Here is a 17292-nt window from a genome sequence, read left to right on the forward strand (position 1 = left end):
AACATGCGTCGGAATCACTGAGGGTTCTTGTTAAAATGCTGATGCTGATTCAGAGGGTCTGGGTTGGGGCCTTGAGCTCTGCATGTCTAACAAGCGCCCTGGTGGTGCTGGGGGACCACCCCTGGAGTATCCAGGGACTCGCCCATCTTGGCTTCTCCTCCAGCTCCACAAACTCTAGATTTAATGATTCTCTGTCAAGGAATATGTTTATCACTCCTCCAATCCCCCAACACCCAGGGCAGCCAGGGGCCTTGCTGGCCGCTGAGGCTGCTCTATTTAAATGTCGCATTAGAAACGCAGATGAGGCGAAGGGATCCCATCTGTGAGCCCTGGGAGAGGAAGTGAGACAATGGAGCCAATTGAGGCTTCCAATCTAGATAATCAATACAAATATTATTGGGAGGGTGATTTATGTGGCCAAGCCGGGCAGGAGGATGGGGCTGTGTTAGAGGCCTGCCCTGCCTGTGGGGGAGGGGCAGCCAGTAGTCCTCAGTCAGGCCAGGGGGCCCAGGATGGTCTGAGAACCTGCTCCCTCCTTCTCAGGGCTCCATCCAGATGAAAGAATGGTGTCTTCTGAGACTTGCATTCATACACAGTTAGAATGCAGTCTGGGAATTTCAGCAAACACCAAGTATAAACAATCCCTATAAATGCCTGGAATCTGGAATCCCCAGAAATGCCCGGAATCTCAGATTTGAGTCTGTAAAACACTCAGAATCTCAGATTTGACAGCGTCCCAAAGCACTAGACCCCATAGGCAGGTAGGTGCAAGATGCAGGCCCACCTTTGTCTGGGTGCCCTGCCCAGGAGCTCTTGGCCGGCTTTGCAGCAGTGAGCAGTCTTCGGTGAAATCTGCATAGATGTCAGCCAGGCTTCTACACCAGGCTATTCTGCAAGAGTTTCTCCCCGTGGCTCCCTGAAGCTTTCCCAGAGCACTCTGAGGGCCCTGAGGTTGGCTGTTCCAGGAATGCAGGACTTTCTTAGCTTTAGGTTCGGCTCTGGAGGGAGAGGTATGCTGGCCAGGGGGCTAAAGGCTTAGGTAGTGGGACACCTGGCAGGCCAGGAACTGGGGGAGGGCCACCCTGCCCACCCGGGATTATTACATCAGCCCCTCCCCTTCCTGCCCTTGGTCCTGGTCACCTTTGTCCTGCAGGTAGTTGCCACCTTGAAGAAACAGCACTGGGCCAGGAGGCAGGACCCCTGGGTTCCAGTGGCAGCTCAGTCGCTGAGCAGCCCCCAGTGCTGGGAACAAGCATGTCTGGCTCTGGGCCTAGTTTCTTCACCTGCCAAGCAAGGATGAGAAGGCCCCACTCTACCTGCCTCCAAGGTTGATGTCCTTCAGCTGGGATGTGGAGGTGTCAGCACCCCCTGGCTACAGGAAGCAGGGCTGCTGGGTGGTGGGACTTGAGTCTCAGCAGAGGAGCACCTGGGGTCAGCTGAGCCAGCCCTCAGGGAGGCGGAGGGGCCCCAGCATCAGGGATGGCGGTGTGGGAGCAACTCTGCTTTTATAAGCCACGTGGTTGGATATTCCTGCCTATTTTCATTTGCAGAAAAGGGCTCCTCTACTTGATTAAGAAAAAATGCCCAGAACACCCAAGGTTTTGCAGTAGGCTTTCCAGCCTCCCAGGACTGACAGTGCCCAGAACAACCCCGAGCAGGCCTCCGGAGGGGCTGTGATAGCCAGGGAGGTGGTCTTTTGAGAGGGTGGGCATGTGGACTCTGGAGTCGGATGGAATTGGAATCTCAGTTCCACCACTTGCGAGCTGGAGACCTTAGGTGTGTGTTAGCCTTTCTGATCCTGTTTACTCTTTTGTAAAATGGGGTAATTGAAATGAGAGAATATCTTATTCTCAAAGAGTATATGATTATTAAAGCAAGAATATTCATAATAACCATCTGAACTCCGTGCTGTTGTACGGCGGCAGGGGCATACCGTCATGGGCTCAGGTGAAGCTTTCCCCTCTCGAGAACTGATTCGTGGGGCTTCCAGAAGGGATACTGCTTCTCTCCCCTTAGTGGGGCCCTGGCATATCAGCTACAGTTTAGAAGAGGCTTCTTCAGCATGATTCCAAGCAGCAGGGCGGACTGGCCATGCTCTGGCTGCTGTCTCAGGCTGGATGTGGAAGGGTATCTGGACCCTTCTATTGCGTGCGGTCCGGTCTCTCAGTTCACACCTGGGTCCCTCCCTCACTGGGCGATACAGCGGTGAGTGAGACAACCCAGGCCCAACCCTCAAGGAGCTCCCAGGCGAGAGCCCCTTCTCCTTTCTAGGGGCTGACTCTGAGTAGGAAGAGCCTGGGCCCCTCACTCTCTGTGTCCCCTTGGGCGCTTTCCATCCCCTCCCTGCACCAGTGGGTTTCCTCACAATTGTGGGAAGGCACGGGCAGGGCACGGAGTTTGTACTGTGTGGGCTTGTTCCAGTTAGGCATGGATTAGTCTGTGATTCCAGCTGTGTCACCACTGCTCAGGGTCACAGGGAGTCAGCCTGCCCCAGCATGGGCTCTGCCCCTCTAGGCAGCTCCCCCGCTCACCTTTGCCCCTCTGAGAACGTGAGCTCCTTGAAAGCAGTGACCTTTCTGCCTGTCTGCATGTCTAGTACATGTCCTGAAAGCAGGCCCCCCTTAAAGGTTACTGGATAAATGAATAAAATAATTACGGGGCCACGCAAAGCACAATCAGGGGTTGACTTGCGTGACTCACCTAGGAAAGTATGTGGGGTCTTCCAGGGCTTTTGCTGGAAGTGGGAGGGGGCCCTCTGGTCCCCATTTCTCTCATTCTGGTACCTGCTGCAGGGCTGTGCTGGAGCAAGGAGCCCGGTCCTTTGGGCTGGCTGGTGTGGCTGAGGCAGCAGAGACTCTTTTCTCTGAGTCTGACGGCCCATAGTCCATTCTCCATACCACAGTCCAAAACGTGAGACTGTGTCACTCTGTTAGTCAAAGGCTCTCAGCTCATTTAGAATGCAATCCAAGTCCTTGGATTGGTAGGAAGGCCTGGTGTAGCCTGACTCCTGACTAGCACCCTAACATCGGGCTCCACTGCCCCGTCCTTGCCCGCTCTGCTCCAGCCCCAGCGAGCTTCCTGCCGCCCTTGGAACACGCCAAGCATGTCCCCAGCTAAGGGCCTTTGCTGTGTCCTCAGCCTGGGGATGCCCTTCTCCCAGATGTCCCCATGGCTTTTGCTCCCTCGCCTCACTCAGACTACTGTTCAGTTGTCCCCTTATCAGGGAATTCCTGTCTCTGTCCCCTCGTGGGTATGTTTCTCTTCCTAGCACTTATTGCTACCTGAGGTTCTGGTATGTATTTAGTTATTTGCTCTCTGTGTCTCCTGTTATAGTGCAAACTCTAAGGCTAGGCGGCTTCTGTCTATTGTGTTCACTGCTGTATCCCCTGCACAGAGCCAGCCACAAACAACGGTTCAATACATGCTTGGGCCAGTGAATACATGGCTGACCCATGTGTGCGTCCAGGAGTGTAGACGGGACCACTCCCCCGGGGCGGGGGCAAGTGCCTGGCACAGAGCCCAGCACACAGTAGGTACCTGGGGAATCCGTGCTCCTTCCCTCCTCTTCTCCTGTCCTCCTCTCCCGTCCTTCCTTCCAGCCAGCCTTGCATCTTGCAGCAAGGATACAGTGAGTGACAGGACCAGCTTCCCCGAGGGGCGCTCCCAGCTGGGAAGGGGCATTAATATCTCCGTCTAAACCCCCTGCCCTCTGAGCTCATGTTCCATGACTTCTGTCCCCAGTGAGGAGTGGCCACCCACACCTCGCTGACTCTGCAGCTCAAATGGCCACATGAGAGGTACAGCTAGGATTAAATATAGCTCCCGATCGATCCTATTGATTCTTTCTCTCTTCCTTTCCGGCTCGCCCACGTGGCCTGCGAACCTCCTTGGGGGACTTTAGGAGAAGGGGAACCATGGGCACCTTTGGGGAAAGGCCACAGTGGGTGTGTGTGGGTGTGTGAGGATAGTGATGCTGAAACGTCTCCAGAAAGGGCTCCTTCCCCTCACCCCCCATTTCTTTCCCCTCCCCTCGACCTAGTCCACCTTCAGAGGGGAGGAAGGGAGTATGATTTGGTGTGACCTCCCAGTGCCTTTTGTGGCAAGGACGTTTCCTCGCTGGAGGATGATGCCTGGAGAGTGGCCAGCCTCACTGTCAGCACTGGAATTGTAGCGGCCGGCTGGCCGGCTGCTGGCCACCCCGTGCGGGGTCTGGGTGCGGCCAGCTCTGCCCAGCCTCTCACTGGCTCCCAGCTCCCCCCACTGCTCTCTCAGGTCTTGGGGATTTTACCTCAAGGCTTGGGGGAAAAGAAACCAATTCTCCTGCTTAGTTTTTTCCAGTTCCCTTTCTCTGGGTCTTCTGTGTCCCTCTTTGTATGTGTCTCTCTGGGTCTCTGTCTGCCTCTTGGTCTTTCCCTGTCGTTTCCTACCCTTCAAACCAAAAGTCTTTAAAGTGAGGCTATGGATTGCCCGCAGGGAAGCCCAGCTAGGGAATCACACTGGAATCAGTCAATCAATCCATCCATCAAAGTCATTTCTTTTTTCTCTGCCATGGCTGACCTGCCTGATGTCTGTCCTGCTCTGCTCACCTCTGTCTGAATCTCTCTGTCTCAGGCTAGCTCCGGGGTTACTCTGCCTGTGTTCAAATCCTGGTCCTACTGCATGACTCTGGCAAGTAACTTAACTGCTCAGGGCCTCAGTTTCTTCATCTGTAAAATGGGTGTAATAGTTCTTACCTCATGGGGTTGTTGTGAGGATCGAATGAGACATTCCACATTCAGACTCCAAGCACAGTGCCTGACAGATGGTAAATGCTCAAATAAGTATTAGCAGTTTTGTTTTGTTTTGTTTTTTTAATTGTCATTGTTACTCCATGCATTTAAGAGAAACGGGGAAAAAAAGACAGCATGAGTTTTTATTGAAAGGGCTTTCTTTCCGGCTCCTTTTTCTTCCACTTTCTCATTTTCCTTTTCTGCTTTCCTCTCTCAGTGCTGGAGAAGGGATTGGGTCCTTCGAGCTCCTGGCCCCCAGCCATGGGCAGGCGCTGGGCTCCTGCTCTGTGCTGGGCCCTGGTAAGACTGGCTCTGTGGACTTTGCCTTCAGGGGAGCTGGGTTGTGGGACCCCCCACCCCATCCTGCACCCACCCTCTGGTGCATGCAGCCTTTCCTTCTAGTCAAAACCAGATCTGAAGTCATTTCATGCCTCTCTGGCTGCGGTTTGAACCCAGACTTGGGTGCTCCTATGGGCTCCCTCACCTCCCAGAATCAGCTCGAAGGTATTTTCCTCAGGGTGACCGTTGGCACCCCTTCCTCCCTCAAGGTCATTTGGAAGTGGAGCTGAGGAGGGATGGGCCCCAACTTTTGGCTCTTTGGGCATCCCAGCCCACAGACCTCTGCCCCAAGAAGGTGAGGTCAAGCGAAGACCTTCCCTACCTGCCTTTGGTGTTCGTTCACTCACTAACTCCCCCAGGAAAGGGACTGACATGGAGAAGAAGTGACCGGTGGGGGAGACAGGCTAAGACCCAGACTTCCGTGTTAGCCTGCCTGGGTTTGAATCCTGCCTGCGTTTTAAATCCATCCCTGTCTGACCTTGGGACTCAATTTTCTCACCTGTAAAATGGGGATAATAAAAAAATAGTTCTAATCTCCTGGGGTTGTTGTAAGGATGGTTGGGTAGGAGCTCAGAGTTCTAGTGAGCGGCAGGAGTAACACGGGGGGGTGGGGAGGTAGAGAGAAGAGTTGCTAAGGGCATTGACCTGGAATCAGAGACTTGGTTTGAACTTCTACCCTGCTTTTACTAGCTGTGTACCATTAGGCAAGTCCCTTTACCTCCCCGAATCTCGTTTGCTTTAACTTTTAAATAGCTGTATTCATACCTACCTCACCAAACCCTTTATGCACTTACTAAAATTTACTTATTGGTCATTTGCTGTGAGCCAGGTATGGGCTAGGTGCTGGAAACCACAGTGGTGAATGAGACAGTTAAGGGCCTGCCTTCATGGAGCTTACCTTCCAGTGGATAGAGACAGACAATAGAAAAGGCAGCAAATAAAACAACTTGGAGAAGAGCTCTGAGGAAAATGGAGCAGGGGGTGGCTAGAGCTGAACTGGGAGGGTAGTACGACATTGGACAGCATGGCCAGGGAAGGCCTCTCTGAGGAGGTGGCATCTGAGCTGAGATGTCAACCTAGGAAGTGAGAAGCCACTATGGGAAGCTCTGGGCAGAGCAATCTCCAGGCAGAGGAACAGTGCAAGGGCCCTGAGGTGGGAGTGTGCTTGGTGTCTTAGAGCAGGAACAGTAAGGAGGCTTGTGTGGCTGGAGGGCTGTGAGTGAGGGAGGGAGGTGGGAGCAGGCAGCAGGGGCCAGACCACGTGCCCCTTCCAGGTCCCTGTAAAGAGTCTGGATTTTTAGTGGGTTGGAGATCCATAGGAGGCTTTGGCAGGGACAAGGCACAATTAATTTTATATTTTAAAAGGATCCCTCTGGCTGCTGTGTAGAGAAGAGACTGCCGGGGACAAGAGTGGCAGAGAGAGGATGGGGGCATGCCAGGGTGGTGAGGGGCGAGATACTATCCTCAACCCCTCCCGCCTGGCCTGGGACAGACGCGAGAATGGAACTGAGTGGAGATGAGGCTCGTAGCTCCTGAGAGCTGCATCTTGGGGGCTTGGGGCTTGAGTCAGGAGAAGGGGGAGCGTGCTGCTGAGGACCAGGCAGGCTCTGGGGCAAACCTGGTCTGAGCGGGCGGAGTCTCTCTTTCTGTCTTTCTGAGAAATGCTGCTGCTATTACTCCCCAAAGACTTTACATAATCCTGGCCCGGCTCGCTCCTCATTATGTCATGTGCTGAGTGGAGTCTAGGTCACTCCATGGCTTGTTGCAGTCGGGGAAGAACAGAATTCTGGCTCCCTGGGCACAGAGGCTGGTGCAGACCCTGCCCTCGCTGGGGTGAGGGTGACTGGCTTGCAGGGGTGGAGGTGCAGTCCAACCCCAGCCCCAGGCCCTTTGGATGGCTTAGGCAGAGGCCAGGGCTTCCTGAGATGGGCTGTGGTTAATGAGAGATGGGGGTTGTGCTTTGAGCCAAGTCTCCCCAGAGCTGGGGGCCCTCCTCTGGGACCCAGGCCCCAGCAGAAAGAGCCAGGCAGACCTGACGTCAGCCCTTCCTGCTGGGTTGCTTCTCTGAACCTCAGTTTCCTACACTGTAAAAAGGGGACAAAGGTACCCAACCTCGTGGGGATGTGTGACTTTAGCAGGCTCACATGGGAGCCAGATCCAGCGTGTAGTAGGAGCTCTTCTGAGGACAGAGGCCCAGGCATGTGCTGGGGGAGGGCAGACAGAGCAGTTTTCCCCTCAGACTCACTTGGGGTTGCCTGGGCCCCAGCCCTGTGGCCTCACCCTCTTCTTACGGTTTCCCATGCCTGCCCCTCTCCAATGCCAGAGACATTCAGAATAGGGTCAAGCCCCATTCCCACTGCATGGGTAAGGAAACTGGGGCTCAGAGGGGTGTGTGGCTTACTCAGGGTCACACCCCCAGGATGGCAATTCCAGAAATGGAATCAGACCCCATGAATCCCAGTCTAAGGCATTTTCTGATGCACTCACAGTGTGGGGTGCCTGCGACCCTGGAGGATGCTGAGGAATTTCAGGACAGAGGGCACACCTTGGGGAGGCAAGTTCTGCTCCACCTCTGCCCTTTTACACACATCTGATTTTTTTTCCACTACTTTTTTTTTTTTTTTTTCTGGGAAAACAGTTTTGTTTTGCAGTTATTAGGAAACTTAAACAAGAGTGACTGAGTTTCCCCTACCCAGCCTCTGAGAACAGGGTGCTAGGCCCTTTACAGCATCATTTTGTATAATCCTCACCATAACTGTTGAAGATTGGAGATGTCTATTCCCATTTTACAGATGAAGAAACTGAGGCCCAAGGTCATACAGTGGCAAGTGGGGCCAGGGATTCATATCCATATCTGTGCATTTTAAAGCTCTCACCTATCCCCTTACACATGCTACCTTCGTCAGAAGCTCCTAGAGTTGGGGACCCTCCTGACTCCCCAACAACCCCCATCCCGTGTGGGGCCTGAGCTTTGTGAGGAGATACAGAAAGCAAGTCCCAGAGCTGCTGTGATGCTTGGCCCTTGGTTCCCAGGGACCAAGGTAAGAGGAGAGTTAATGGGGAATTTGAGTTAAGGGGAACAGGGAACAGGAAGGGCTTATAACCCCCTATCTCAGTGTTGGTTAATATTCTCAACTCAGTGTTTACTAGGGATGGGGGAAGGTGGAGAGAAGAATGTGCCCCCCCACCCTTGTTCCTAGAATTACTAAATTCTTGTTAGATCTTTAAATTTTATATAAATTCTTCTTTTTTTCCTTGGAAAGGTGGGTATCATATTTTAATTAGTAGTGGTATCAAAGGAAGGCTAGATTAATTATTTGGAAATCCTGAGTTCCAGATGGTTTTAATTTTCACAGCAGGGCACCAGGGTATATATTTTAAATTTTTTTTATTAAAATCATACCTAGTGTATTTTAGGGGCACTGAGGTACACTCTTTGTGGCTCCAAGGATACTGTATTTAGGGCTATGATTTTTGTTATTGAGAAGCAAGTCCCTTGTCACTGAAATAAAAATTTTTTGGGTGAGGGAGGGGCAGGTGCTGGGAAGCAAAGAGTCAGGGGAGGGAGGGTGAGAATGGGGGGGGGTCATAGGCAAAGAAGGGGGTGGTGGTGGTGGGAAATCGAGGCACAGGGATTCAGGTTCAGAGAGGGCACATGACCTGCCAAAGTCACACAGCACCCTACTGGGGAGAAAATGTGGACTGGAGGGGTCTCACAGTATGCCTAATCAAGAGACAGTCACCCTTTGGCCACTTGATGTCCTTGTTTAGTCAGGCCTTTGGGGATCAGCTCTGGACACCCCCATCCTGAGGGAGGCTCTGTGGAGCATAGATGGTTTAGCATGGGGCCTCCCACTCCTGACCAGGGGGTATTGGGTCCTGGTTGGGACTTCCGGGCTCCTGGGAGGTAGTTATTCTTCAGCTTTGGTGGCCTTGATTGAGGAAGGTGAAATATTATGCAGATAGCCTCCTTTCCCCAGGGACTCGAAACACCCCTCCCTGACCCTTCACCACTTCAAGTGGCCAGGGCACTCCCTCACCCATATCCCCAGAGGGGAGGGGACTCTCCAGATGTTGTTTTCCCTGGAGGAAGGGTCCTGTGACCTAAATTTTGGAGGAAGCAGCTTGGCATTCCACAAGGCAAGGTGTGTGTGCGTGTGTTTTGTGTGTGTGTGTGTGTGGTGTGCATGCCTGTGTGAGCTCACGTGCCTCTGAATGAATGTCTGACCCCTTAGTCCAGAGACTGCTGCTTTTCTGGGGTTATTTTTGTGGCTGTCTGTCCTGCCTTGGGGAAGGGTGTTGGCGGGGGAGGGGAAGTGGATGATGAGGGGAGGAGAAGGCACACTGGTCTTCAGCCACAAGGGGCGATCTGGGTCCCAAGTGGAGTCAAGAGAGGCTGGGAGTCGGGGAACAGGTGTCAGACAGCTTCTCTCCCTGCCTAAGGGGCAGGCTGCTCCAGAGAGACCTGTCAGAGGCATCCCCCATGCCTGATTTTGGGGGCAGTGGGAGGTCCAGGGACAGGGTCAGGGATCATGTCGCTGAGTCTTTAGGCCAGCCATTGCCCCTGGTAAAAAAATGTGTCTTGTTCTCCTTCTGCCTTTCGAAGCCCAGCTCCTAGTAGAGACAGATACCTTCGGTAGTCAAGTCCGGATCAAGGGCAAGGAGACGGAATTCTACCTGTGTATGAACCGGAAAGGCAAGCTTGTGGGGAAGGTAAGTGATGGTCTGGATTGGGTGGGTCCCCCGGCAGCTCTGGGTAGATGGAACAGTGCGTCCAGGGCCCTATCAGCCCCAAATGGAAAACAGGCCCCATGAATGTGTGTGTGCGTGTGTGTGTGTGTGTATGTGTATGTGTGAGATTCCCATTGTGATCTCTTCCTTTCACCACCCCACTTCTTCTCTGTCCCCACACCTGCAGCCTGCCAGGCCGAGGTATCTGTGGCTGTGACTTTCGTGAGCACACAGGGCCCTGATCTCTCCTGGTGGATGTGGAGCTCTGGCTTGCTTGGTAGTGGGAGAATCCTCGAGGGGTTCTGAGGCCCCCTGCCTGAATGTACCTGATGTCTGGGAACAGGGAACCATTAGGCCAAGGGCAGGGGCTGCAGCATTGTTTTAACAATCACCAGGGGTTTACGACTCCTCAAAGCAGCGCCTCTGGAACCCAGCAGCCTTGTCAGCTCTGGGCCTCATGATTCTAGCATTTCAGGAAGATTTTATTACTTTGGAATAGGCAAGAGAGCTGCATGTAACAAATTAGGGCAGGGGTGGGGTGTGGACCCACATGCCAGGGGTTCTGAGCCTCCACTGACGCTGCGTTTTGATGCTGCCCCCCTTTTTCCTAGTGTCTGTTTGTGGAAGTTCATACACTTGCTTCCTTTGGATGTTCCAGTGGAAAGCATTACTGGTGGTAGCTCTATAGTGGCATGCTCCATGTTCCCTTCTCTCTGCAGGGACCCGACTCACCCCCTATCCACCTTGTATAATGGAGGGGGGTGGTGGCTTCTGCTGAACAGGTGGAGTGGGGGGTGGAGGGCAGACCCAGATTCCAAGGAGGATGGCTTCTTTGACTTGGCCGGCAAGACCTTGGGTGATGATTTGCATTTATTACACCTTATTGGGGGGAAGGAAGCATGACCTCAACTCCTGTTTAAGCCATGGTTTTGACTTCCTGAATCCCCCAATTCTTATCCGTCTCCCCTCCCCCATTCCCAAGTGCCTGTAGAGAAGGTAACAGGCCAGGGACCTGTTACCTGGCTGGACAGAGCCAGGGTATTGTTGCTTATTATTTGTTAATAACGGTACCAATAGCCTCTGTTAATTGAGCACCTGCTTTCTGCTGGGCACTGAGCAAAAATGCTCCAAAATAATCCCAAGAGGTTGGTACTGCCACCATCCCCATTTCACAGATGAGAAAGCTGAGGCTTGGCCACATCCGGGCACTTGTCCCAGGTCCCACGCTAGAGGTAGGAGGGCTTCAAAGCCCGGTTTGGAAGGCAAAGGAATCCAGCTGCACTGCCCACACCGACTGGAGCTTCTCAAAGAGCAAAATAATAGTAATCCGTGTAGCGCGGCCCCGGGATGCCAAGGAGTGGTTTTAATTAGTGATTCACTTTCCGCGTCCCGAGGCCGGCCGGCCAGCCAGCGAGGGGGTCCGGGGCAGGGGCGGCGGGCAGACCGGGCGCCGGGTGCCCTGGCCTGGCCGTGCGTTTCCTGTGGCGGCGCGGCAAGCACCGCGTCAGGCGCTTTGTTCTCCTGCCCGCCTGGGCCGCCTCCCAGGCCCAACCTGCTTGCAGTTGTGGGCTCGGCTTTCTCCCCCCCCACCTTTTTTTCTTCTGTTTAAAGGAGGGGCCGCGCTGCATCCCGCCGTGCCCAGTGCCTGCGCGCCCCTCCCTCCCCGTCTACGCGGTTCCCGGCATCTTGACCCCAGGAGGGCCGTCTTGGGGTCAAAAGAACAGCCCCGTCCCTTCGGGCCGCTCCCCGCCGCCGGCCGCCCTCCGCCCGCCCGCCCGCCGGCTGGCCGCTGAGTCACCGCTTCCACAGGAGCCGGCTCCGATTTCCTGCCCCCTCGCCCTCTCTCCCGTCGTTAATATTGGGGATGGTTCAGCTGGCGGCGAGGCTCCGCGTAGCCCAGGGAGGCTCGCCCCCACCCGCCCCCTCCTCTCCCCTCCCCTCCCCTCCCCTCCCCTCCCCTCCCCTCCGCTCCGCCCCGCTTGCTGCAGCTCCCCCCATCATCTCTTTCCGGTCTTCTGGGCTGACCTGGGAGGCTCCAAGGGCGCCCCACCAACCCACTCCACCCTAGTCCCCCTGTCCTGACTTTGCCCTGGGCAGGTCCCCCTGTTGGCCTCTGCCTAGCCCAGCGCCCCTCACTCTCTCTGGCTCCTGCAGCTGGAACCCCAGGCCCTTGGGTTGCTGTTCCATCACAGACTCCCCAGCCAGTCAGACCCCGGTCCTGGAATTACTCTTGGTAGCTGGTGTGTCTGCTCCTTCCCTAACTCCTGCCTCTGTTCTGGCCTCATACCTCCTCGGGAATAATGTTCCTCAGGGGCCTCAGGCTCCACCTCCAGGCCTTTCCCCAGTGCCCACCCTTAGCTTTCTAAAGCACAAAAGGGATCAGGTCTTCCCCACCCTCTGCCCCCAGCTCAGCTCAGAACCAGTCCCTGGGTCCTCACCATCTACCCAAGAAAGGCTACACTCCTTGGGGAGAGCTTCCCTGCCCTCATGGTCCTTGTGTCACGGACACATGGCACTGCCAGCCTCTACTCCCTGATGGCGCCTTCAGGCTTTGTGCATGCTGTACCCTCTGCCAGGACTGCCCTTCCCTTGACCATCCGCCTGGATGAGTCCTGGCTCATCCTGCCATAGCCTCTGGCTTCACTGACTGCTCAGTCAGCGCACCCGCCCTGGAGCCCATAGCCCGTCACACAGCCATCTCTCTCCGGTCTGCTTACCTGGGTTGTCACTGTCTGTCTTCGTGCCTGCATCCCCCGCTGCATCCAATTGTGGATCCATCCATCATGCTTCTTGTACCTGCCCAAAGGGCTGCAGGGGCACCAAAGAAATAGAAATGTGGGTGCTTGCTTTCTGAGGATTGATTCTTAACCTACAGCCAGAATTAGCCACATGAGGCCCAGAAATCCAAGTGCCCTGACCTCACTGAGCCTCAGTGACCTCACCTGTAAAATGGGAAGATAAGGCTGGCACTTAGTAGGCACTTACTTGTTGAACATGAGTTACCTTCCTCTTTGAAGCCAGGTCCTTCACCTGTGGGAATCCTTGACCTCAGCTTAGGCTTTGGATCCTTTGGCTCAACAGGATAGCTTCCTTGGATGGTCTTGACCCTGGGTGTCAATCTTCTACATATCTGGCCACAGCTGGACACATCTGCTGAGCCCCCAGCAGAGCCTTTGCCAATGTTCCAGACCCTTGGCTGTGCTACTCCCTCTGCTGCATTGTACCCATCATATGCCAGAGCTCTTCTCCCGAGCCCCTGAGAGAGAAGTAGCCCCACTTCTCCTTGCCACCTCTCTGGACCCCACGTCCACCTGACCTAGGAGATAGCACTTCCTTTCATTCCATAAAGAGTTGTTGAGTGTCAAACACTATGTACTAGGCAGTTTTTTCCCCATTTGTGGAGATTCAACCCAGATGGATTTTTCTCATCTGCCCCCCCCCACCGTGTGATTACTGGTGTGTCCTCTTTGGGGCAACATAGGGCCCCAGACCCTTTCAGGGCAGAGGGTACCCTGCCTACCACTGTATCTTTGTGAAGACTGCTTTGTTTGGAAGTGACTGAAACCCAATTCAAAATGCCTTTAAGCAAAAAAGGACTTTTTTGCCTGTGTAACCAGGGGGTAGTTCTAGTTTCATGGAAGACTAGATCTAGGGGCCAAATGATGTGATCAGGTTTCAGTCTTCAGGTCAAATAGAAGGAATAGGACTCCAGTTTGGAAAGAAGGAGGTTGGAGGTGGTAGAGGGGGAGAGATGATCAAATTCTACTAAATCACCAAGGTTCTGGGATGGGCTATTCACTTACTCTCTAAATATTGATGATCTGCCTTGCCTGAACTGATTGAGTCAGCATTTTCAGGGGTGAGGCCCATACATGTGTTTTCTTAAATCTCTGAGGGCCATAAGCAGGGTTATAGAGGTAGTCAGCAGAGGTGAGGGTCAAGCCCCGGGACAGCCTACTGTTAGCTTCTTATCCACTGGGTCTGAGTTCATGGTGGGGAACTTGTGACCATCATAGGCCCCATGGCTCCTCCCAAGGGGCTCCTGACCTCTGGAGTGTCGGGAATCTCAGCCTGAAGCCCAGATCCTCAACCCAGACGTGGATGAGCACGTGTGCCAGGCAGTGTGCTGGCCCTTGAACCTCCGAGTTCTTGCTTCATGCCCACAGTGGCTCTGTGGGCCTGGGGGAGGGGAGGTGTTTTGATGGGCAGTACCCACTCTTCCATACCCTTTCTCCTCATGGGCCTGTCTGGCGCTAGACAGCAGAGAAGCGAGCCACACGTGGCAAACACAGGTTCAAATCCTGGCTCTGCCACTTAACAAGCTCCGTGACCTTGGGAAAGCCATTTTTGCCTCTTTGAACTGTTTTCTTCTACCAGGTAGAGTCTGCCTTAGCAAGTTGAGAGGATTAAATGAGGTAATGCATGTGGAAATGTCTGGCCTATAGTTGGCAATCAATAAATTCTGAATGATTGAGTGAATGGATGAGGAGGGAGCCCAAGGCTGGCAGGCAGGGAGCTCCAGCCCTCTGCTCACTCTTCTCAACACATCCTCCAGAGGAGGGGCCTCTCATAGCTCATGACTGTCTCTGGGACCTTAGTAAGGGATCCAGGAGGCAGAGTCCATTTTCTTTTGGAGGAAAACCCATTCATGTGTCAACCCCACCATTTCTATCCGAGCAGAACTCTCATTCATTTAACCACAAATGCTCTGGGCACCCCTGTCTTGGGCTAAGATTTGTGCCGAGCCAGGAGAGCAACTGAGAAGCAGTCCTGACCTCCTGAAGCTCTTGGGCTGATGAAGAGGCAGGCAGATACAGAATTGCTCTGTTGGGGGGCGGCGGGAGAAGGAATGGGTGTCGAGGGGTTTCAGAAGATGGAGTATGTGAGTTCAGTAAAGGCTGGTGCTTAAATGGAGTCTTGAAGGAAGAGGAGGAAATATGCAGGGAGCTAGATGGCAGTCAGGGAAGGCTTCCCAGGGGAGGTGGTTACTGAACTGAGCCTTGAAGGTTGAAAGCAGTTTTCCAGGCAGATGCTCTAGGGTGGGGAAACAGCCATGGTGTAGGCTTTATTCAGTTTGCTCTGACCGTTCCATCGAAACCAGCCAAGGGACCTGGACTCAGGTTGGATAGGCAGCTTCCAGAATTATTCATGGGGGACCCAGAGCCCAGAGACCACTCCTTCGTATCAGCCTTGCACATATGCCCAGCTTCCCTCACAGTAGTCCCTCACTCCTCACCCAGCCCCTAATGTCCTCTGGGTCCTGTGTGTGTCTCCCAGGCCACCCTCCCCGCCCCGCCCACTCTGCAGCCTCCTCAAAAGATCTCTCCTCCAGAGAATGTTTTCTTACCCTGCCTATCCCGTTCTGCGAAGTTCAGCATTTTGTCTGCAGGGCCCAAGCTTGCCCTCTGCTCAAAGGTGAACGTTCCTGGAAGCTCCGGCCCGTTTTCCACTTCAAACAAAAGGCTGGAACTCACACCTCAGTCTCCACGCACAGCCAGACCGCTGGGCTTCCAACTTGGCTGGGCATCCGTCTGTAACGAGGAGTGGGCCCGGCCTAAATTTGGAGATGTTAGCTGGAAACTCGAGTGCTGCTAATTCAGGCCTTCCAACTTTGTGTGTTTCCCACTCTTCCACACAGAGCAATTTGACTTTCTCAAGGAGGAGATTCAAAGCCTGCTTCGCACCACTCTTTGTCCAGATCCAAGGAGGGAGGCCAGACTGTCCGAATCACCTGCTCTTCAGGAATAATTTAACAAGTTCCTACTGTGTGCCAGCCTCGTTTACAAGCGTCATTCCTCGTAACATCTCTATGACGCAGGAGTCGTTTTCCCTGTTTGATCTGGGCGAGGAATCCAAAGTTTAGAGAGTGGAATTACCTAGCCTGAGGTCACATAAGGAAGTGTTAGAGTTGATTCAACTTCTGACTCTGAATCTAGCGCTCCTTGCCTAGCATAGTCTCCCAGGGAGCTCACCTGGGACCCTGAAGTCTCAGAACCAGAGCTACAGGCTTTAGAGTTTGGCCATGCCAAAACTCTTATTTTTAGAGGTTCCCACCACTCTTCACACCAAACATTAAGATGTACCACATCCCACATGTAATGGAATTTATGTTTAACTATATAACAGTGGAGTTGATTGGCAGTTGAGTAGTTGGCTTCATCTCAGGTTTAGTGCACATTAGTTGGGACTCCTTTCTGTTGCATGTGGTAGGACACAGTCTCAACTGTTTTAAAGGACATGAGATATTATTGGCCCACATAACAGTGAGGTAACTTGAGTTTCAGATGCAGCTCGGTCCAGAAGCTAAAAGATGTGAGGAGGAATCGGTTTCTGTCATTCTCTTCCTCTTGGCTTTCCTTGCTCCAAGCTGGCTTTGTCGTCAGACAGAATTTCCCCTCATGGTGGTACAATGGCTGCCTTCACTTCAGCATTACATGTTTCCCAAGTGTAAATCGGCCTGTGATTTTGGGGATTACGTACACAAGGGTCTCAAGGAACGCTGATTGGATGGCTCAGGCTACATGCTGTGCTCTGCACCAGTCATGGGAAATAATGTTTTGATTGGTCAGGTCTAGGTCTCTTGTTCTAGTAGAGCTGAGGTGGAAGCCCCTGGTTACAGGGTGGAGAGTGGAAGAGATGGATCCCTGAGTGGTAATGGGAGGATGTTACCTAACTGGTGAGTAGGGAAGGATGCAGGGGCTAGTATGACAAATCCACTCCATAGATCCAGGGAGTGAAATTGCTGAGGCCAAAGCTTGGGTCAGGCCCTCTCTACTCCGCTACCCCAAGCCTTGGCCACCTGCCCATGCCCTCTCTACATAGCTCTGTCCCTTGCGCCTGCCCTCCGCCTTCTCACCTCCTCCTTCTCTCTCTTCCTGCAGCCCGATGGCACCAGCAAAGAGTGTGTGTTCATCGAGAAGGTCCTGGAGAACAACTACACAGCCCTGATGTCGGCCAAGTACTCTGGCTGGTACGTGGGCTTCACCAAGAAGGGGCGGCCACGGAAGGGCCCCAAGACCCGGGAGAACCAGCAGGACGTCCACTTCATGAAGCGCTACCCCAAGGGACAGGCAGAGCTGCAGAAGCCCTTCAAGTACACCACAGTGACCAAGCGGTCCCGCCGGATCCGCCCCACACACCCCGGCTAGGCTGGCCCTGCTGTGGCCCCGCCAGGCTTCCCCAGCCCACACTCACACTCACAGAGAACTGCAATCAGAGGAATATTTTTACATGAAAAATAAGGAAGAATTTCTATTTTTGTATATTGTGTTTAAAAGAAGACAAAAAACTGAACCAAAATTCTTGGGGGAGGGGAGCGATAAGGATTTTATTGTTGACTTGAAACTCCCTATGACAAAAGACTCACACCAAGGGACTGTTGTCAACACACAGGTGCTTGTGTCTCTCTAGGAACAGACAACTCTAAACTTGTCCCCAGAGGAGGACTTGAATG

General features: G+C 53.6%; 1 protein-coding gene across 1 annotated transcript in view; it reads left to right on the plus strand.

Moving 5' to 3' along the window:
- FGF18 (fibroblast growth factor 18) overlaps positions 1-16987 on the plus strand; it is a 33513-nt gene extending 16526 nt beyond the window's left edge. The window contains exons 6-7 of the mRNA XM_061188996.1: positions 9715-9821; positions 16721-16987. Of these exons, the coding sequence (XP_061044979.1) occupies positions 9715-9821; positions 16721-16987 (374 nt within the window). The remainder of the gene's footprint in view (positions 1-9714; positions 9822-16720) is intronic.
- Positions 16988-17292: the final 305 nt, after the last annotated feature.

This window comes from Eubalaena glacialis, chromosome 4 (genome assembly GCF_028564815.1).
Source record: "Eubalaena glacialis isolate mEubGla1 chromosome 4, mEubGla1.1.hap2.+ XY, whole genome shotgun sequence".
NCBI lineage: Eukaryota > Metazoa > Chordata > Mammalia > Artiodactyla > Balaenidae > Eubalaena > Eubalaena glacialis.